The sequence below is a fragment of the Artemia sp. Qi Xiang Cuo genome, chromosome 19 (genome assembly GCF_049724085.1).
Source record: "Artemia sp. Qi Xiang Cuo chromosome 19, ASM4972408v1, whole genome shotgun sequence".
Taxonomy (NCBI): Eukaryota; Metazoa; Arthropoda; class Branchiopoda; order Anostraca; family Artemiidae; genus Artemia; species Artemia sp. Qi Xiang Cuo.
The window spans coordinates 15,332,863-15,355,322 of record NC_142812.1 but is presented as its reverse complement, the minus strand read 5'-3'; the positions used below and the strand labels follow the sequence as shown (position 1 = coordinate 15,355,322).

Here is a 22,460-nt window from a genome sequence, read left to right as displayed (position 1 = left end):
AAATTTAATTCAATACACAGTTTCATTTTTTAATTCTTAAAATAATTCTTGGAACATTTTCAAGACATGTTTTGTGTTTTTTTTAAAGTGTATTACTTTCATACTGCTAAAGTATGCGCTTTGTTGGAACATCATTACAACTCAACTAATTTTTAATTTCTTGCCGTTGCTTTTACGAAAATTATACAGCAAAATTGCCATCTATTTTTCATTTAAATCAGGATCTGACGCCAGTCTTCGCTAATAGTACTTTCTGTGGAATAGTACTTTCTCAAGCACGAAACATTTTTGTTTGGTTTCAATTAGACAGGTTTGTCAGGGATGGGACCAAAGATAGAATTATTATTAGAGAAATTAGTTATTTGTTATTATTTCTATCCCAAAACACAAGGTAATTAAATTAAGTTTGGTCATTTTTTTTCTGCTGTAACTGCAGAAAGAACTAAAATGTACATATTTACTTGTCATAACTATACAATGGGATAGAATTTTTAATTGTGAGCCATTTTGGGATGAACGAAATAACAAATAATCAAGTGTTGATGATTTGATTAATTATATTATTTTTATTATTTAACTATAATAAATTCTAATGATTAAATAGATCATTAATGGCACTTATTTTTATTAATTCACCCTAAGCTGTAAAATGAGCTTTCAAATAAAAAGGTGGAATTTTACCATTTCCGTAACTTTTTTTATTTATTTGATATAGTCTACTTAGGTAGGTCAAAGCACGAGTGATTTACGATTATGTAACATGCGTCTGATCTGAAAGCCTATGATTTGAATATGAGAAAACCCGTCAAGCCACAAAAAAAAAAAAAAAACAGGTGGAGGGAGAAAAGGGATAATACTCACATAAGCTGTACACAAACTTCATAACAAATGAACAAAATATATTACAAAAACAATTTTTTCTCTTAAAAAAAAGAAGGAAAAAAGCCACTTTAAGTACTTTTAGATACATGAAAGAAACCTTATATACACAGTGGCGCCAATCCATGAAATATTGTGGGGGGGGGGGGGTATATGTGTTTTCCAAAATGTGCGGGGTTTGTTGTTTTTTCGATATTTTCAATGGAAATACACCAAAAAGGATATATTTCAATGAAAATACCGAAAAAGGTATATTTTAATAGAAATACCCAACAAGGTATATTCTGATGAACTCACCAAAAGAGGATATTTTTATCAAAATCTAGGGATGGGAGAGGCAAGTCAATCTAGGGCCCTTCCTCCTTTCCCATGCCTGAAAATTAACAATAGTAAAAATATAAACGTAATGGAAAATGAAGATCGTCAATTTCTTTTTGTGTTAATTTTTAGATGACGTTTTAAAAGCCCCTGAAAATCTGAAAATGGTGGACGTACTTCATAATACGTAAAATACAAATATAAATACCAGCCAATTTATACCTATACTAAGCAATCACAATTAAACTTAGCAAACTTAACTCAAATAAACTTGAACTTGACAAACTTTACAACCTAAACTATCCTTGTATTATTACGTTTCCAAACTTTTTTCAAATTTGGTTTTCCTCCAAGATTGGGGAAATCCTGAAAAATCCAGCTGATATTGGAAGCACTTGATATAGCGAACAAATACGAATATAAATACTGACCAACATGCGCAAATACGAGGAGACAAAGAATTTTTGAATAAGTATATGATACACAAATAAATTGTAACTAACTGTCTTCACTAAAAAGCAAAGCTTTCTGTGTAGTTGATGTAAGATTTTATTGAATTTTTATGAAATTAATATTTTTCAAAACCTAAGGGACGAAAGTGACAAAGTGCAGCTTGGCGAAAACAAAGGCAGAGCGAATTGCCTGCCATGCGTAATGAACAATACAAACACGTATTTCGAAGTTGGCCTAAGGACATTCACCACACAGAGGTATTAAAAAGATAGAAATATGCAGAAATCATAAATATTTTTGCAATTTACCAAATGAGTGACGCTTTTTAGATGACTCAGACAGAGTATTCTACGCAGAGTAACATTAAAGGATTGACGTCTAATCTGACTCACATAGGGAATGGAAATCGAATGCTGCTAGAATTGTGAAGAAGATATTTAGAATGACCAAGAGGTGGGCTAGTTGAATGGCCGTCAGAACATCACTGTGCAGTCAAAGAAAACGAAAGATACGCACTTGAAGGAATACAGATCAAATGACGGCTTATTAGCAGAACTGTTTGTTTCAAGGATAAGCCCCCTTGCTTTGTCGTATACCTTAGAGTGGGGTATAAAGAAGGAAGAAAAGGTTGGCATTCATATAGCTGGGTAAAAGAGACGTAAGACTAAATAAAAAATTAAAGAAGATGTTTCGAATCGAGCCAGGAGAAATGTGCTGGAGGCAAGGCTGTATCCAGGGGGAGGGAGGTTCGGGGTTTGAACACCCTCCTCCCGAAATTTTCGTCCTGACTTGTAAAAACGTAACAAATGCGTATAAACAAATTTTGATGCGTTTCTAAAGTTTTTGTTTGTACACCCTCCCCCCCCCCCCTTGAAAAAAATTTCCTGGACATGCCCTTGGTTTAGGTACCTAAGAAATCTAAGATTCATCAATATTCATATTTTGATGTGACTAATACGAACTATGATGGCTAAAGTGATGATGCTCCTCAAGATAAATTCCAAGGAACCAGACGTACCGATCGCTTGATTGCTGATAGAATCCCTTGAAAAATGAATTTCAGATAGTTGAGGGTGACTCGTGAGCCTGGAAATTTCGTGAGAAATCAAGAAACTTGGGTTAACAACATTTAGGACCAGACAATTACCGTTGACCCATAGTAAAAGACAGTTGATTTGATACGGGTCTCAGGCACAGTTCTGACAGCAGTGCTAAGGGTACTGTCGTCGTCGAAAGCAACTAGTGTCCTCGTCAATTGATAGTGATCTGTATTTTCTATCATGGAAAGGTCCGGGGTAACATAGACGATAACATTCTGTAGATTTTTTCCATAATTGTAACAATAAGGTAATAAACATGAAATAAAAACAGAACTGGCGCTGGAACTGAACCTTGTGGGACACCAAACTCAACTTCACTGCTCAGTAGATACCGTTAGTTTCTAATCATAAGATTGGAGATTTTTAGTAATAAACAAAGACAAAAGAAAATAGCTTCTTTCACCACTACAAGGGTGAGCTCCTTCACTCCTTGTCAGGTCGTCAAGAATTGATTATTTGACTAATTCCTCAGGATGTTGTATGCCAAATAAACGATAAATAAAACTTCAAATAGGGATAAAATCCTTTTAATAGACAGTGATAAATTTCACAAAAAAATGCTAGATATTTCGGTCACATATGCAGTGACCGTCATTACTACTGACGACAGTCACTGCATATGTGACTGAAATATCTAGTAATTTTTTGTGAAATTTATCACTGTTTATTAAAAGAATTTTATCCCTATTTGAACTTTTATTTATCATCATGGAAAGGCAGTGTGGTCTTCGAAATGATCTATATAAGAAATAAAAAAAGTTTACCCCGCCACGGTACGTGAAACAAATGGGATAACTAAGAATATAGGCATTATCGAAATAGCTATAAAACTTCAGCTTTTGAGGAGAGTGACAAAATTAATTTTAAGATTTTGCTATTGGTCAATTAAGGTTGCTTTTCAAAATTAGCTTTGGATGAGTCAGGTATAACGTTTCGGAAACATTAACAAAATTTCCAACGCGCTCTCCAGAAACAAAGCACAGTAGGCAATAAAAATGGGTAATTGATTTTCAGTTGTCGCCATCTTTGTGTGCACATGTCGTATTTAGAAAATCACAAACTTTTTTTTTAGAAGAACAATGAATATTAGGAATTTGTTATTGGTCGGAATTACGAACACTGTCCCATATGTGTACAATTTTATATTTCATAAATATTTCAATTTTCATAAATATCACAATTTACATAAATAATTTCATCAATTTAATAAGTATTTCAATTAACAGAAAAGGTAGACTGTTTGTACGGAATGGAATTCCAAGGAGCGGGTTATAAGATGACGTTTTAAAAGCAAGCTTTCTGGAACTTTCTAAAATTTAACTCTCTTTTGAACCGAATGAAGAAAAAAGAACAGTCTATAAAATGTATCACGCGTATTGCGAAGAGGCGCAGTATGGCGGGTGTGCCATGCGTGGCTGAACAAGTGGCGCTACGAGATGTACACCAAGAGATGAATAGTGGACCGTTCATCCATTGTTCGTAGACCAGTAGACTGACTAAAATAATATCTGATCAATAGCGACGAAGACCACATTGCCTTTCCATCATAAACACAAGTAGAACAATAGGGGAATTTTTTGTCTAAGACAGTGGAGCGCAACTTCAAATGAATATTTTTATTTGTTCGAGAGGCAATTGAAATTAGAATCAAAAATAAATAGTAATAATTCTTTAAATAGGGATTTGGGGGAATATTAACTTAATGCTTTATATACAAATTTAATTGAAAATGATTTAACTAATTATATTTAAAACCAGTAAAAAATTCCACTCAACTTGTTAGGGACAGACCTTCTAGGCTGGCTGCCAAAAAGGCAAGATTAGCTTTAAGAGCTTGTTTGTAATTGTTTTTATTCCATTAGAATAAATTGTCTTTTTTCATTATCGCTTGAGTGTACCAGTCCTGGTTGAACATCCTTGAAGTAATGGTGCTAGGGCTGTTTTGAAAATATTTTAGTTTTAAAGATTGAATTTTAATGTGAGTTCTTTTATATTCGTTTTTCCTTCACTTGTGTTGCTGAGGACCGCCCTTGGATATAACGTCGAAACATTCATTTAAAGTTGCGTGCCACTGTCTTATATAAAATATTTCCCTATTGCTCTACTTATTGTTTATCTGATCAAGGTTTTTTGTTTTGCAGAATATCTATTTCTTCTGCCTCCTTGATATAGAAATTTTAAAGTTTTCGAAAATTTCAAGTGTTCCTATCAAGATATAGCCAGATGTGTTGCTAAATATATTCGAAAAATTAGTCGAAAATTGAAACGAACAAGCCTTTATACTCAGATAGTAATTTTATAAAGTTTGATTTACTATAAAATTGTTTTTGTAGTTGTAAACGATAAATAACTAAATTTTTTTATATATAAAGATGATACAAAATGAAAATTATTTAAATATCCTGTTTTTTGCTTTCTTTGTTAGTGCTATTATATAAAGTGTTGTTGTTCATCATGTCTTTATGTGCTCAATTTTGTTTTGTGTGGATTTTAAGCGTTACTAAATAAGTAAATAACGAGGGTTGTATCCAAGATCCTTGTGTGAAGGGGGGGGGGGGTCCAGAATTAACTTTATAGAGCAGAAAAAAATTGTTAATATGTATTTTTGTTACTTTTGTACACATCGAACAAGAATTTCAGGAAAGAGGGTCAAACCGGGTACCCCCCCCCCCCCGGGATACGACCCTGATAATAAAGAAGCAGCCACGATTCCAAATGCTTGAAAAGGATATAGCAAAAAAAAAAAAAAGATCGAATATTTTATCCAGCTGGTATTGTCAACCTTTGGTCTTCGTAATTAGGAAACAGATTATTTCTCAGTGGAATTGCTGATTATGCTGTCCAGAAGCCAAAACGGTTATCTTTGCATTCAGAGGCACCAATTGGGCTGAGGAGATTGCATTTACCCCCTAGATTAAAAAAAATTGTCTGATATTGTCATTAAAAAAATCGGAAAGAAAACGAAAATTCCCCCCCCCCTCACCGTATTTTGAGAAATATCTTTGCTTCTTCAGTTAAAAAGAACGAAGGAAAATTCTTGCCACCCCGAAAAGAAAGAAAAAATCCTGGATACGGCCCTGACCAAAATCGTTTATACTTCCTTCTCTGTCACTTTTTTAAATGAATTGCATAATTTCCAGATACAAATGAACCGTCAACCGCTTGGGCTACACAAACATTTACAGGACTTGATCAACAAGTCAGAATAAGCAAACAGTCAGTTGGGTGGGATTGGATTTACTCCCCTAGATTAAAAAAAAATTGTTGATATTGTCTTTGAAAAAAATCCGAAAGAAAAAGACCCCCCCCCCCCTGTATAAATGAAGGAAAATTCTTGTCACCCCTCCTTAACTTCCTGTGAATTGGCATCCTTGTTTGTTTTCAAAATTCTTTTCAATTTTAGCGTCTGAGAGTACTTGCTTTTAATCTCAACTTCGTAGTTTCAGAAATAGAATTCCCATAAAGATAAGTTTTAATACCCTGAAGCTACGAAAAAAACAACTGGCCTTTGAATAATAAATACTCTTTTCCATTGATTAAATACGAGATCATTAAACATTGGTTATCACTAGCTATACATTTGCTGAGTTTGGATTTTACGTCACACAAAAAATATGGCACAAATCTTAAGTTACAAAAAAACAAAAAAACAATCTAATTGCCATAAATGTATAGATAGTGTATTAATTAATGAAAAGAGGAAATAATATAATAAATTATCAAACAAAATAGGATATTAGTGAAAGAGAGAGGGGGGGGGGGCTAAGGAAACATAAGGTCTAAAAATAGAGAAATGCCAAAAGGAAAACCATGAGGGTATCTGATAGGATACCCTAACCCAAAATACCCTAACACAAAATGCCCTAACCCAAAATACTCTAACCCAAAATAGCTATATATCTTTGTACTGAACCGTACAAGTACAACAACAAGTACAGTTATATAACAAAAAAACAAAAATTTAGTAGGGCACAGCTTAAGAATTTTTTTCGAAGTATATGGAAAATATAAGATTTTTAGGAATACCCATAAATGCCTCAATGTTTTGGGGAAGAACCGAGAGTGCCACTGCATGCACCCAGCTGTATCTTTAGGCCAGTGTTTTCCAATTTCTTTTGAAAGTTCCTCAGGATCAAACTCTGAGGGGACTTACCTTTATACCCTCTTGAGGTGAAACAATATATTTTATTCAAGCATTAAGATTGGTACAGACTGTTAGTAACCTCCCTCTTATTAAAGAAAAATACATATAAGACCATTGTATATAATTGATATAATGGATTTGGCTTCTGAAAAGCTCAATATTTGTTTATATTGCAAGAAAACAGCTGCCAAATAACCATCAATAAATATGGCTTAATTAAAAAAAATTAACAAATAAAGTGCCGATTTTAAGAGACCTTTGTTTTTTCAGCCTGGAGATTTGCTGGTATCGGGTTTGAATCCAGCCAGCAGGTTAACAATTGTACCTGGACTGCCATCGGCTGCGCAACAGGCAGCTGATTATAATATGATGCAACCACCCCGACTTCCAGCACCAGTGAATAGGGGAGCACAGGTTAAATTTATTTATTAATTGTTAAACAATAGTTTAGTTATGATTCATCTCTTTCTCCTTTTTCTAATTTACGAACTGCACAAAGACTTGTAGAAACTCAACGCAGTTATAAGCGGAAAGGAAATTTATAAGTGTGCCATGCAGGGTCATATCCATTTTTTTTCAGAAGGGTAAAAAAAAAATCCATTCTTATATATATATTTTATACATACATACATATATATATATATATATATATATATATATATATATATATATATATATATATATATATATATATTATGTATATATAGTATTATTTTAAATGTATTTTTGCTAGTTTTGTGTGTTCGACAAAAATTTGGGGGAGGGTCAAACTGGGTAAACCCCCCCCCCCCTGGAGACAATCATGAAGCCATTTTGCCACTCCAATTTTGGCAATAAATCTATTGCCTGGGAAATTAGTAATAATAATTTTTCCTCTCTTTGACCATTCGATTTAATTTTTCCTCATACTCGTTCTTCCTTCTTTTGACTTATGTCATTTTTCCTCTCTTTAACCCCTTAACTCACTTTTTTCCCTTTTGACAAGTCATTTTTCCTCTCTTTGACCCTTCGATTCATTCTTCATCATACTCATTCTTTCCCCTTTTGACTTAAGTAATTTTTCCTCTCTTTAACCCTTCAATTCATTTTTCCTCATACTCATTCTTTCCCCTTTTGACTTTACTAATTTTTCTTCTCTTTAACCCTTCGATTCATTTTTCCGCATACTCTTCCTCCCCCTTTTTGACTTAAATCATTTTTACTTTATTTAACCCCTTAACTCACTTTTCCTCATATTAATTTTTTTCCCTTTTGACTTAAGTTATTTTTCCTCTCTTTGACCTCGCCCCCCTTTTCTGTCTCAACAAAAATCCCTATTTTTAATCCAGTACAATTTTCTACAAAAAATATAGGACTTTTCCCCACTCTGTTATTCAAATGTTAATTAAGTGAATTTCCTTCCCATGTTTTCTCCCCCCCCTCTTTTTCTAAGTTTGTTTTACTAATTTTTGGACATTCGCTTTGTGCAGTTGATTTTTTACTAAATTCTTTCTTTATTATATTGACCATTTTATGTACGATTCCTTTTTATTTCCTTTTTAATTTTTTTTTAGGTTTATTTGCTGTTTTTGTATTGTTTATGTTTTTTATGTTTTTTTTTTACTTGACATAAGTATCGGCTCTGCTAGAGCTAGTGATAGATTTTTGGAAATTAATATTATCTTATCTCATATTCAACTTTTGTCCTAACCCAGGGATTAGCTCAATTGCTCATGTTCGACAAAGCTCGTGATTAGAATAAAACATAGAAAACAGAGTTCACACTGAATGATGGCAAATGTAAGCCATCAGTTCCTACTGGGGGTGGTGGAGAAAACTGGGGGTGGGGTGGGGTGGGGTGATCGAAAGAGGGAGAAGAGTAAATTTTTAGGACACAATTTACTCTGTAGCAGGGCGGGAAAGAATCAATCCAGGGATGAATACAGGGGGGGGAGCCTTCCCCTCCTGAAACATTAAATCTTTCCGAACTTCTAGACATCTTTTCTTATTTAAATTATTAAATAAAACTTATCTTTTACTATTAAAGAATGCTGATACTGCGTTGTGCAGTAATAAATTGGTTCCAACTTGTTTTGTCTTTTGGTGAGTGTGTTGGGGGGGGGGGTACTTTCGGGAGAAGGATACACGCTGTTTTAAGCTATTTAGAATCTATTGTCCAAATTTGATTATAATATTTTGGCTGCGGTTGTGGAATGACTTCAAGTCTCAATAATTCAAGGGCCTTTTCGTAGGAAGTATAGCTCTTTTCCTATCATAATTTTACAAGCACCTATTTGTATGGCCTTCATATCTTGGAATAGCCCGGAAACTAACTGGACGTTAATAACTTCATAACTTACATTGAATTTAATTACCTAAACTTACCTTCAATTCTGTCTGTCAAATACTATACCTCAATATACTTTTAATAACGATAATAATTTATTTTTGCCCTCTTGTGATAGATTAAATGTGCACTAGAGGAGTACAAACAAAGAGAGAGAAAAAAAGAGAAAAGAAACACAAATAGTTAACGAATACAGTACCAACATGTCTAACGAGAAAAAAAGACAAACAAGTGGAAACATAAATCAACTGTGGGAACTTAAATAAACACTAAAATACTGGACCTAACGATCTACCCATACATATATCATAAAGTTTAAACAGAAAGTCTAATAAATTCCTACATCGGTCATCAAATGGCAAATAAATCGTATGCGTCACAGAATGAATCCTATGGCTTATAAAATTTACATTAAAAACAATGAGATGAGACATTAAAGACTTTTTTTCTCTATTGACCGCTAGTAATGTCACGGTGACGTTGACAACTCGGCAATATTGGGGCATACTTCTCCTTACTGTAGAGAGGAGTAATAAAGAGAAAAGAACAAAACACGAAAAATCATCAGCTATACAACAACGTGACAACCACCACTGACGAGGAAAACAACCTAAACATAAAAGACTGCTCAGACCGGGAACTAAATTTCTATTCCACCGTATATAGAAGATGGTTAAGCGGAAAATCAGATATTTTCTTACAACAGTTTTAAAATCGGGCCGATAATTCTTGCGACTTCTTAGATATATCAAAGACATGGTATTTTTTAAAATTATTTGAGCTTTAGAGCCATGGATGAATTCCAATAAAGAATTTAGCACACCAATATAACTGAACCCTAATTTGTTTCTTTTCTGTTAACGAAAAAAGTTTCCAAGAAAAAACACATGCGGCGTAAACACAGAGTTGTAGAGCTTTCCTAATGTATACTTGTCAAATTTCCCTTTAACTTTTGCTAGCAAACCACATGTTTTGCGAAGTTTCTTTTTCAACCCATTTATAACCAGTATACGTGTCGCTCTTATCGATGACCCAAAATGAGCACCTAAATACTTGAGTGAATCAGACTTAGGAAGAGTGATCGAACCCTCTTTAAGGGACTCTGATTGTGTCTTTTCATTCGGGTTTACTATCATAAACTTAGTGTTCAACGGTTCAATAGCAAATCCAATTTTAGACTAAATAGCCCGAAGAGTCTCAAAAGCCCTTTCCATTGATGACAGGTTATCAGCAAGAAGAAGTATGTCATCTGCATACGACAAGTGACTAATATCGATATGACTATCAATAATATAGGGTTCTCGTCGCAGTTCTAAGTGCATTGTTGAATATTAATGGACTTAAAACTGAGCCCTGCTTTACCCCGCTTCTTGCAGGAATAGGACATATCAAACCGTCACTAGAACGGACCTGGACTATTGAATTCTGGTACCAATTCCAAAGGCACGCGCAAATAAAGCCGCTAGTTCTGCTATTCAACAGAGCAACTAAAGATTGTGAGTACAAAATTGAATCAAAAGCCTTAGATATATCAACCGCGCATACATACAGACTCTTCTTCATCATCTTGTGACGTTCCATTATAGATAATAACAGAGAATGTACATTTTGGAATCTTAAATCTTGCCTTAAAACAAATTGATAACCACCAGAATTAAATTTTTCACGTACAAACAGGCAAATTACTTTTTCAAGTGGCTTAGTATGAACAGAATTTACGGTTATAAGTCTATATGAATTACATAGCGCGAGACCCTTATTCCTTTTAGACATACGTGTACTTAGCCCTTCACATAAAGTCTTAGGGACATACAGTTGGTACAAAATTATCTGAAATAACAGAGCTAAGTCTTCGAACACGACATTTGTATCGGGCTTCAATTGTTCTACTTGCAGCCCATCCACACCAGAGGCTTTGCCTAATTAAAGAAGACCAGTTTGAGTTAATAGCATAGAAGGTGTAATAGTGATGTAATTTTTTGGGGGATTCAGCTTTGACAATTGTCTCTGTAATATTCCATGGAAATCTGTGTCAATTGGTGGTGGGTCGCAAGCATATATTGATGAGAAATGAGTGTGCCTACTTTTACACTATACAATTATATTAATAATACTATATCTCACTGTTAAAACCATACCGTTGTTAAACAACATACCACATTTATTGTAAAATTTCTATGATTATAATGCATATTTGACATTGATGTTAAGCCAAATTTCTTTACTTAGAATTAATGTTGGTTTCCATTTTTTTAAACAATAGTGTAAAAATCATTTTATCTTTAGAGCCGGGGTAATCTAGTAACGGATACATGCAGTCGAAGAAGAACTCCAGCTGCAGAAAGGGTTGTAGCTGGTAGCTCTAAGGGCCCTGGACCGCCCAACGCCGGTGGTCAACAGCCAGTACAGCAGCTGCAAACTGTACCACAGTTGCCTGCTACCAAGATGACTGCTGATGAGGTATGTTTAGCACTTTGATGATCTGTTTTACGAGGTTATTTGCGAATAGGGGTTGCCGCGAGTAGGAGTGCTTTTCGTTAGAGGTAGGATATGTTGTTCATGCTGAAAATATTTACTTTAATGTTCCAGTTTTTTTTGCCTTCCCAATTATCAACTCATACCGTATATTTATAAAAATAAAAATGAGTTATAATAAATAAAAGCTATAATAAAAATGAGATTATGAGGTAGCATATTTCTCTTTTTAATATTTAATGTCGCTTTTATCTCCCTTCAAACGCTCTGCCTCTCTCTCCTACAACACCTATAACCTACTACATAACGCTTCAGGAGCGGTATCTTATCATTAGTTTTCTATTCGGGAAATTGAACACCACCTTAAAGTTTCCAAGTGTTCTTTTAAAAATGCAAAATGTAGGCTAGTACATTTGAAGTACCAAGGACATAAAAAAAAGAACCAATTTTTGTCCCCTGGACCCAACCTTAGGTCTATTATATGATTTGAGATATATATTTTGTGGTTTTCAAGGTGTTCATTTTCACTGTCCTTGGATATTAATTATTGTGTGCCATATTAACTATGGTTTGACTTAACTGAGTTTTTTTTTTTTTTTTTTTTTTTTTTTTTTTTTTTTTTTAAGGATATAAAAAATTGATGAAAGAATATGATGGAAATAATCTTTTCTTTTTTAAATAAACATTTTTTTGTTGTTAATAACAATAATGTTGCGTTATACGTCACTGGAATATGATTGAATTTGTACATCCTTACAAGATTTTTCAGAGGGATCCTGGTGCTAGCAATTGTCCTAATTCTAAAAAAGGACGTTTCTATGTACTATTTGCTATGGAGGTGTTATCTGGCCCCCTTGTTGTCCTTAACACTCCCTAAGGGGGTGTTGTCTGAAACAGAGGGGAGCATTTGTTGTTTGAAGGCCAAGAAGACTTTTTTGATGAATGACCTTCTTTTGAAGATTGTTTGGTGGATATGTCCCTGGAATTTGATGAAAAATTATTTAGACATTCAATTATCAAATTTGACTTACTGTGAGTTTGGCCCTAAAAAGTGGAATTGAAGTACATCCGACCGAGAAAAAAAAAAAGATTACTTCCCAAAAATCCTGTGGTATAAACTGTCCTTTAATTTTGTTGATTTACGTCACTTATTTTTGTAATCATATTTTTAATTTTTATACCTTATATTAGAAAGTTAATTATTTTTATACCTATATTAATTTTTATAATAATTTTAATTTTATATTATTAATTATATATTAATTTTATATAATTTTAATTTGTAATAATTTTGATTATATTAATATATTATTTTTATATAATATATTATTAATTTTAATATTAATTTTATATTAATTTTAATTTTTATACCCTATGTTAGAAAATCGCCTTTTTAAAACCTGATTGGTTGTCCATGTTTCTGTGTTTAAAGCAACTACATACTTACAACAGAAAGCAGAAAAAAATATCCACAGTTCAAATGCACAGTTGAGCTCAGTGGCGGATTCAGGGGAGGGGCGAGGGGGGCGTCCCCCCCCCTAACGTAGTCTAAAGTAGTTTAATTTAATTCAATAAAGTAAGTTTGCTTTAATTAAACTTACTCCTGACGCAATTTTATCTGATCAACCTATTTTGCCCCCCCCCCCCCCCAAAAAAAATATTCTGGATCCGCTCTTGGTTGAGCTACCTTTGTGTATTCCTTTCCCCTCCTAAAGACCCTTATCATGACAACCGTCTCTTCCAAGCTAAGCAAAATGGTCAGAGATGTTATGCCGATTTGCAGCCAGAGCAGAAACGAAAGTTATAGATCATACTACCTTTCCTTTTATAATTACATCTAATTAAAACAAAAACTAATTTCCTTTGATTTATTTGCCTGGGTGAAATGTTCCAGCCAATAAAAAAGACCGAAAACTGAAATTCTTTTTTTCTTAAAATAAATTATATTGAAAAAAATAATTGTAAGAATTAAGTGAAATTATAATTAAAATATTAAAATAAAAATATAATTATATATAAAATATAATAATTAGCCTAAAATAAAACTAAAAGATCGTTTACGAGGCCAGATCATCTTTTACTGGTTATCATCTGATCTGCATTTTTTTTTAAACCCTGGCAGTTCCAAGTAGGTCAAACTAAAATGTGAATATATATATACTATGTTTTGGAAAACAATAAATGGATGTGAAGAGCCCTGTTGGTTTCTCAAACATTAAAATTGAAAGTGACCATGAAGAACAAGCAGAAATTGAGAAGAAATGGCATAGGATGGCCAATTTGGCAGGCACTGACAGAGTTTTTTTTTTTTTTTTGATTGAAGTAGTATACAAGAAGGTTCGGATCGACTGCGGCCCTGGATTACTTCCATTTTCTTATATATAATTCTCCTACAAATTACCCTTTTCTACTCTTGAATATTCAGAAATATGAGATGAGGATTGTTTCTAGCTACTGGCTAGAAACAGCAGGTGTTTTTGCCAATGCCTATAATAATAATAATTATTTATTTTTTACCCACTATAAAAAAGAAGCGGAGTACATCAAGAAAAAAAAAAAAAAAAAAAAAAAAAAAGCAAACTGGCACACTTAACAATTATTTACATAAAACGACGTAAATTATGGTGCGCAGTAAGACCTGCAGACAACGACAGCTTTCCCGCAAGCACAGTCACTTTTTCCTGTAAATCAGGGAGGCTGAATCGTGATATTAGATGCCGGTTCCGGAACCACCGGAACTAATAGTGTTCTGGAACCACCTTCCAGAACACTATTTGCCCTATAAATTACTCTTTTTTGCTCTCTCGACGAGTATTGACGAGGATAAGATCATTGCCCTATAAATTGCCCTTTTTTGGTCTCTCGCCGAGCATTGAAGAAGATTAGACCAGAACTGTTTCTAGCTGTATGATATAAACAAAAGGGTATTGGTGCCCGTACCTTTTTGCCCTATAAATTGCCCTTGTTTGCTCTCTCGCCAAGTATTGAATAAGATCACATCAAAGCTGTTTCTAGCTGTATGATAGGAGCAAAAGGGTATTGATGCCGGTACCTATTTTCCCCATAAATTGCCCTGATTTGCTCGTTCGAGAATATTGAAGGCGACCAGATCAGAGTTTTTTTCTAGCTGTAGGATAGAAACAAAAGGCTATTGATGCCCATACCTATTTGTCCTTTTTCGCTCTCTCGACGAGTATCGAAGAAGATCAGATCAGAGTTGTTGTTTTTTTTGTTTACTTTTTTTTTTATTTTTCTTTTTTCAGACTGATTTAACTGGTCAAAGGCTTCAAGAGCTTGAATCAAAAGCAAATGCAGATTTAGAAGCAAGAGATAGCCGGATTGAAGAATTACAAAGGGTGAATTTTACGCCTATAAATTATTTAACAATTTGATGGCATATCTCATACTTCCATATCACATATGAAAGTATGTACCAGGACTAGAGTCCTTGAAGTTCAACCAGGTTGAACTTCCTTGAAGTAATGATATTAGGGCTGTTTTAAAACATTTTTTTTAAAAACCTTTCAGTTTTAAGGATTGAATTTTAATGTAAGTTTCTTTTATAGTGTTTTTATTCTCTTCGTCTGTTTTGCTGAGGACGGCCCTTGGATATAGGGTCGAAATATTGATTTAAAGTTGCGTTCCTCTGTTTTGTATGAAAATTTCCCTGTTGTTGTACTTATTTGTTTATGCTTCTAAAATTGAAAAATTTATTAAAGAAGAAGAAAAAGTAATCATGCTAGAAGAAGAAAAAAGGAAAACTTTCAAAAAAAGGAAAATTAGATAAAGAAAAACACAAGTGTTGATATCGACTGTTGTGTCGTGATCAACTTTGACAAACCATATAGCTGGTGTTGAATGTTGTGTGTTGGATGTGTTGAAACGTTTCAGCGCCATCTTCTTCGCGATATACGATTTATGAACTAATTTTGACACATGAGATTGTTATCAGCTAGAGCTACAATTTATATATAAGACCATTGATTTAAAAAACGTTATCAAACACATATGTCTATATCCCAATATGACCACAAATAGGCTGGGTGTTGCCGTGAAACTCCATCCCACTCTTTATATACTTGTATTTAATAGTCTGCTGAAGGAACGCTCGACTAAGCTAATGATCTCAACTAGCTGTGCTGAGTGAAGGGTTTTTTTTTCGACAATTCCTTTTTATGTGTGTAAAAACTGCTTAAGACTATCTAAAAAAAAATTTACCTCCCCAAACCTTCTTTTTCATAAAAACGCAAGAGATCGGAAAAAACGTATTGAAACTAACATTTTCTTTCTTTCCACCAACTTATGATCCTCTCCTCCCTCCCTTCTCTCTCCCTTCTCTCTCTCTCTCTCTCTCTCTCTCTCTCTCTCTCTCTCTCTCTCTCTCTCTCTCTCTCTCTCTCTCTCTCTCCTCTTCTCCCGTCTCTCTCCCCTCCCTCTGTGTATATATACATAAATATGTCTTGTCTATCTCTAGATATCCCATTTCTTCCTTTGTATATCTTTTATCTAATATAATTCAGCCTTTCAACAAACTACTATTTCGCTGTGCCCTTTATAGATTGGAATCATTGTATCCAAGGCTGTTTTCAGGAGAGGGGGCGGGCTTTCAGAGTTTGAACCTCCCCGGAATTTTGGTCAGTTTCGTAAAAACGTAGCACAAATTCATATAAACAAATTTTTAATGCATTTAAGTTTCTTGTAATACCTGCTCATCCCCCAAAAATGCCGCTCCCCCGAAAAAATTCGGTATACGGGCTTGATTGTGCTTAATTTTGGTCTTTGTCGTTACAGACTAATGAGGAGCTACAGAAGCAATTACAAGCTCAGCAGAAGTTAATAGAAACTCATAAAAGCAACGTTGCCAAGTGTATTGATGTAGTTAAACGATTGCTTATTGAAAAGTCAACTATTGAAAAGAAGGTATGTATTCTAAAGAAAATACATGCCACTTAAGGAAGATTATTGTTATTTTTGTTGTTGTTGTCGTTGTTGTCCTTTCAACGGAAGAAAAAGAATAAAACTTAACCCCAGATCTTGCCTCCCTCCCAAATTCCAAAAGTTTTTGTTGAATTTGTGGGAACTTCTTTTTAAAATTATCGAAAAAAAAATTTACATTATCATTTACTTCGATCTTCTAGAAAACAAAAATATTTCCCCCTCCCCTACGAAATAAATTACTATGTACGTGTCTTACGCGAAGCAATAAAATGGCTTCAGTGCAAGAAAAAGAATAAAACTTAACCCCAGATCTTGCCCCCCCCCCCGAAATCCAAAAATTTTTGTTGAATATCTGGGAACTTCTTTTTAAAATTATCAAAAAAGTTTTTACATTATTATTTATTTTGCCCTTCTAGAAAACAAAAATATCCCCCCCCCCTTCCAAAACGAAATAAATTACTATGTACGTGTCTTACGTGAAGTTATAGAATGGCTTCAATGGAAGGAAAAGAATAATTCCAAAATAGGGGATCTTTTTTATGTAATGTTTTTGTGTGTCGTTTTTTTTTTCACCCGTTTTTCCCCAGCCTATATCATACTGGAAGTATATAAGCTTTCAAAGTTAAGCTTTTACGAAATAAACCCCTTATTTTTTGGTACAATTGCAAAAGAATGCTAGATTATTGTAAGAAATAATCCGAATAATCAAAGATTATTGTAAGGTAAATGTGATAACACTGAGAATAAGAAAGGAAATCAAAGAGAACTAGACAAGCGGCTGATTAGGAAGAAAACAGATATATCAGTTATAATCAGATGTATCAGCGCCAAGCCCGTATCCAGGAGGGGGGGGGGGGTTCCGGGTTTGAATCCCCCCCCCCCCCAAAAAAAAAAAAAATAAATTCCCCGACTCGTAAGAATATATATAAACAAATTTGTTATGCATTTTTTAAAGTTTTCTTGTACCCCCCCCCCCCCCTCTGACAAAAAATCTTGGACGCGCCCTTGATTAGAGGCCTTCAGAAACGACTTTGTTGCCGAATTTGTTTGTTTCCTGATGCTTTATTTGTTTATTAATTCCGTCAATTTTTTTATTAATGTCCGCTACCGAACGCCGTAAAACGTAGAGTAATAATTATAACAGGGGATTAGCAATTTTCCAAATGTAAAAGATTGAAAGGGCAAATGGATTAAATGGACAAAATAAATGAAAAAAATGGGTAAATTGATAGAAACACGTTGACAAAAAAAATGATACGACAAACTGCCGTGAAAAAAAGTGGGGTAGCATAGTAGCAATGCTACTTGGCAATTTTAATGGCCTAGGGAAATTTGTTGACAGATTTTGCAATTTATTGGCAGACAGATTTGGCAGCTTTTGAAATTCTGTTACTGGCTGTTCTGGAACTGTTTAAAGGTCCCCTTTTTCACAGAAAGAGAGATTTTGAATCAAAAGCAATAAGTTCTTAAAAATGAAAGCCCCTGATAGGCCCCTCCTGTTATATACAACTGTCCTAGATACTGCAGAAAAATGTATACATGCTTAATTTGAATAGTTTATGTTGTATTTATTTTGTGTTTATTTTATTTTGTATTCTTGACCAAAGGTAGGCGCAAAAATTATAAATTTGTAATATAAAGTAGAGGTGGACTAATTTTTGCTTTAGTACTAAAGCTTCCATATTTTTTTTAATACAATTCGTTTTTTTTAGTTCCGTTAAATATTTTAGTTCTCTTTTTAGTTCTCAATTTGTTTACTGTTTAGTCTTTATATATTTATTTATTTTCCTCAAAATCGAGGAGCATATAAAATACAGAAATGTAATTGCATAAAGAAGAAATACTTCAACCAACGAAACAAAGCATTGATTTAAAATAAGCTTAATAACATAAGTGAATAAAGCACGTAGAAAATAAAAAGAAGACAACAAAATATCAAACATTAAACTTTGTGTTACAAATTTCCAGGATGTAGGGAGTCGTGCAAGGAGTCAACAAATAGGGTACTGAGGCGGGAAGAGCTCTTCTCTCATTACAGAAACATACATTTTAAACCTAAAACAAGTTTCAAATATAGAAGTCCCTCGAGTTGCAAATACCCATCCTTGACAGTATAGAGAACTTAGTGTTTTGTTAATTTTAATAGTCGGTCTTGATTTTTGACTGAAGGTATGCTAAGAAAATCTGAATCTGTATATGAAGCAGATATAAAATAATATCCGCTTTAGTACTAAAACAACTATACATATTTTTTTTGTATTTTATGTTTTATTCTGTTATAAATTCCTTAATTCTGTTTTTTAGTTTATATAGTTTTAAATGTTAGATTTTTAGCAATTTTTATTTCAGATATATATTTTAGTTCTGTGTTAGATATTTTTTTATTATTTTTTTAGTTGTCTGCTGTCTTTTCTCCTATCATATTTCTTTTCAAATTTTCAGGATGCAAGGAGTCGTTGTATGCAAAATCGGCTAAGGCTAGGCCAATTTGTCACTCAAAGGGTGGGGGCTACCTTCCAAGAAAACTGGACTGATGGTTTTGCCTTTCAAGAGCTTGCCAAGTAAGTGCCTCAAACACCCTATCATAAATTATTAATAAAATTCATTTAGAATAAACATCGCTACCTTATTGTGGGAGGGGAAGAACGTCACCCTAGCTATTTAGTTTGGATTTTACATAATGCTAAGATGTCTTTCCCCCATAATAAGGTAGTACCCCATTATAATAGGGTAGTACCCCATAATAAGGTAGTACCCCAAATAGGTTTTGTACCCCATTATATTGTACTTTATTTTTGAAGGAGTTTCTCTTAACGGGGCCTTATCAATTTTGTTCGTAGAGTTTTGTAGAAATATTGGCCATAACAGCTATGAAATGTGGCTCTGAAACATACTGCTAATAGTTGAGGACGGTGTTTTCAACGTTTTTTTAGGAATAATCTTAAAATTACTTTTTAAGTACTTGTTGTAGACTATATATAAAAAAAGTTACCCGACGACTTTGAAATTACCCAAGAAAAAAGACATTTTTGAATGAAGATACCCTTGAATTAGATATTTTTCAAAATCCAGGGGGGGGGGGTCTAGGAAACAAGTACTCCCTGACCCAACCCTCCAGTTAACCCCATTGGTTTGACCCTATACTGCAAGGTTCGGTTTAGTTTTGTAAAAACTTTAAGTTTTTATCGTTTATGAATTTTTGCCAAAATGATGTGCTCTTTATCAATCCTGCCGGGGTTAACCAGGATGTCGGACGTCCTAGAGAGGGTGGGGAAAAGGCATAAGCTGCGGGATGGAGAAGTGTGCGCAGCTCTGCTGACCTCAGCTAGTTTATCACTGCGATAAGTTGTTGATAGTAGTTATAGTTTATAGCAGTAGTAGTAGTCGTGATAAGTTGTCAATAGTAGTAATAGTTTATAGTAATAGTATTAGTAGTACATAGTAGCAGTAGTTTTTGTTGAGTGTGTTGTTGTTGATAGTGCTATTCTCTAGGCATATTTAATGTCCACAGAGAAAGGCTAGGTGGCTCTAGCCCATCTTTACCACTTAGTGACAACATCTAAATCTATCGTTCTGTCGTTTTTTTTTTCTAATTATGAACTAAATTATAAATTTGGTTGAATTTGGTCGTTACAATTGTGGAATAATATACTTTAAAGTGGAATGTTCATTATAAGATATTCCGTCGTCTTATCCATCTACAGGTTAACATCCCTCAAATGGGCAGTGGGGCCCTAAAAGGCGTTCCAATAATTTGGAAAGAGTTTAAGAACTATCTTAAGCGTTTAATGGTCAAAGCAGTACATACAGTAATTTGTCAAATTGCCTTAATCGGGAATTCGTCGATTATATGCCAAATTCGCCTTTGCCTAATTATAAAGTTATTTGCCAAAAGCCTTTGTAAATTGCCAAATTACCTTTATTGGGAATTGGTCGATTGTTTGTCAAATTGGCCTTTGGACTTCACCAAATTTTAAAGTTATTTGCCAAATTGCTCTTAATCCTAGAGCGGGATAACTTACTGTTCGTTGTTTCACTAAAAGTTTTATCACTGTTTCAAACACTGAAGTGTTTCACTGCAGTTGATGGTTCTAAAGTTTAAGCGTTAAGCCTAACCAAACATAAGAATAACAAGGGTATCAAACATAATAATATGTTTAATGATAGTAGCATTTTAATGATAATATAGTAACATAAAATGATGATTATAATATTTATAAAAACACAATGATAATACCAAGGGTATCCAAACATAATGATAACCTATTTGACAATTTTGTTATACTATGGTTCTTTTTTTTATCAGATTTGGGAAATTTTTGTACAAGATCTGACCTATAATGTATCGATATTTGATTATAACTACTCATCTCCCCGTCCCCCTCCCCGTCTCCCCGTCCCCCTCCAAGTATCAAGAGGAGTATTTAAATGCACATTTTTTGGTCACGTCATCGATAAATTCCCTAACTTCTAGCAATATATATTCTAAAGTTCCCCCGCCCCCCTCATATTAGAATCCCAGATTATTGTCCTGTAAACAATGTCTTACACTGCATTGCCGTTCCATATAAAACTAAACCAAATGAAAATGTAGAAAAACGTTTTTTTTTTTTCAAATAAGGCAGTAAAAAAACAAAAACAAACTATTTGGACTTCTATTATCATTATTGCAAAAAAGCATAACTTTTTTTTTTACTCTCTTATTTAAAAAAGCCCGTTTTTCTATATTTAAATTCAATTTATTCAAATGAAATTAAAACATTACACCAATAATAATAAAGATCCTGGAAGCGAACTTGTTAAGGACCATAACAACAAAAAATTGAAAATGAAGAAGAGAAAAAAAGAAGAAGTAAAAAAAGAGAGAAAACACGGGTAATTAAAGCAAATTGATTAATATTTTAGAGATTAAATTATAGTGTCAAAGTTTAGTAACATTGTTATACAGTGTGCGAAAACTTATGGATAGCTCGACACTGGAGGGTGTTATATACTATTGAAGAATAGATTTGTAAATGGGAGATCGCTAGGCGGAACTAGAGACATACTTGGGAGCAATGAAGGAACGGTTGGATGAATGGAGACAGAGGCCTTCAGAATTATTACTATTAAAATAAGATAATAACTGGGGATTAAGATTTTTATGGTAAGCGGAGTATGCAAGGGATCGATAAATTTTTTTTTAATGATTTGTTCAAAAGGGAGAATACCCAAATCGGAGAACCTAAACAAAAATTCGCATTTTTGTTTTTAATTGTTATTTTCCTTTTTTCTTGTGTGAGATTAGTTTACTAAGAATATAAAAGTGATGGATAAATAGTTCTGAACGTTTCAAAGTGTTTCAAAATCTTGTGACAGCGCAGTGGATGAAAAGGGACACTTTGTAAGAATGCATGTTTTGGGACACATGTTTCCGGTGTTTCTGGTTTCTGGTGTAGACTGAATGTGGATCAAGTGTTAAAATAAATAGCCTGTGTGTTGTGGGTCCGGTCCTAATTATCAGATAAATGTCCTGATTTTCCTGTACATAATTGTGTTCACCCGCACTTTAAAGTCATTGAATTTTTTCTCTGGGTCTAATGGTAAAAATAACTGGGCTTTGCATTTATCGGTCCAGAAAGCCAGAGCGGGAATTGATGGTGAGGGAAGCATGTGCCCGTTGATTTCATCTTTCACATGATTGGTCGGTACCCCACTGGCCAGTGAAAGAGGCGACTTTACCTTTGTGTGTTTGGATGTTTTCTAGTTAGTTCAAGTTCAAGTTAGTCCATGTTGACGTTCAAGTTTGAGTTCGACTGCATGATAAGTTGGCCTTGAACTCTCGTCA

General features: G+C 33.8%; 1 protein-coding gene across 5 annotated transcripts in view; it reads left to right on the top strand.

Moving 5' to 3' along the window:
* The window catches only part of Tlk (Tousled-like kinase), a 117,142-nt gene that overhangs the window by 69,098 nt on the left and 25,584 nt on the right, over positions 1 to 22,460 (top strand). For all 5 annotated transcript variants that reach the window (XM_089105426.1, XM_089105423.1, XM_089105422.1 and 2 more), the window contains exons 5-9: positions 7,165 to 7,308; positions 11,507 to 11,680; positions 14,959 to 15,051; positions 16,487 to 16,615; positions 19,076 to 19,194. In XM_089105426.1, the coding sequence (XP_088961552.1) occupies positions 7,165 to 7,308; positions 11,507 to 11,680; positions 14,959 to 15,051; positions 16,487 to 16,615; positions 19,076 to 19,194 (659 nt within the window). The remainder of the gene's footprint in view (positions 1 to 7,164; positions 7,309 to 11,506; positions 11,681 to 14,958; positions 15,052 to 16,486; positions 16,616 to 19,075; positions 19,195 to 22,460) is intronic.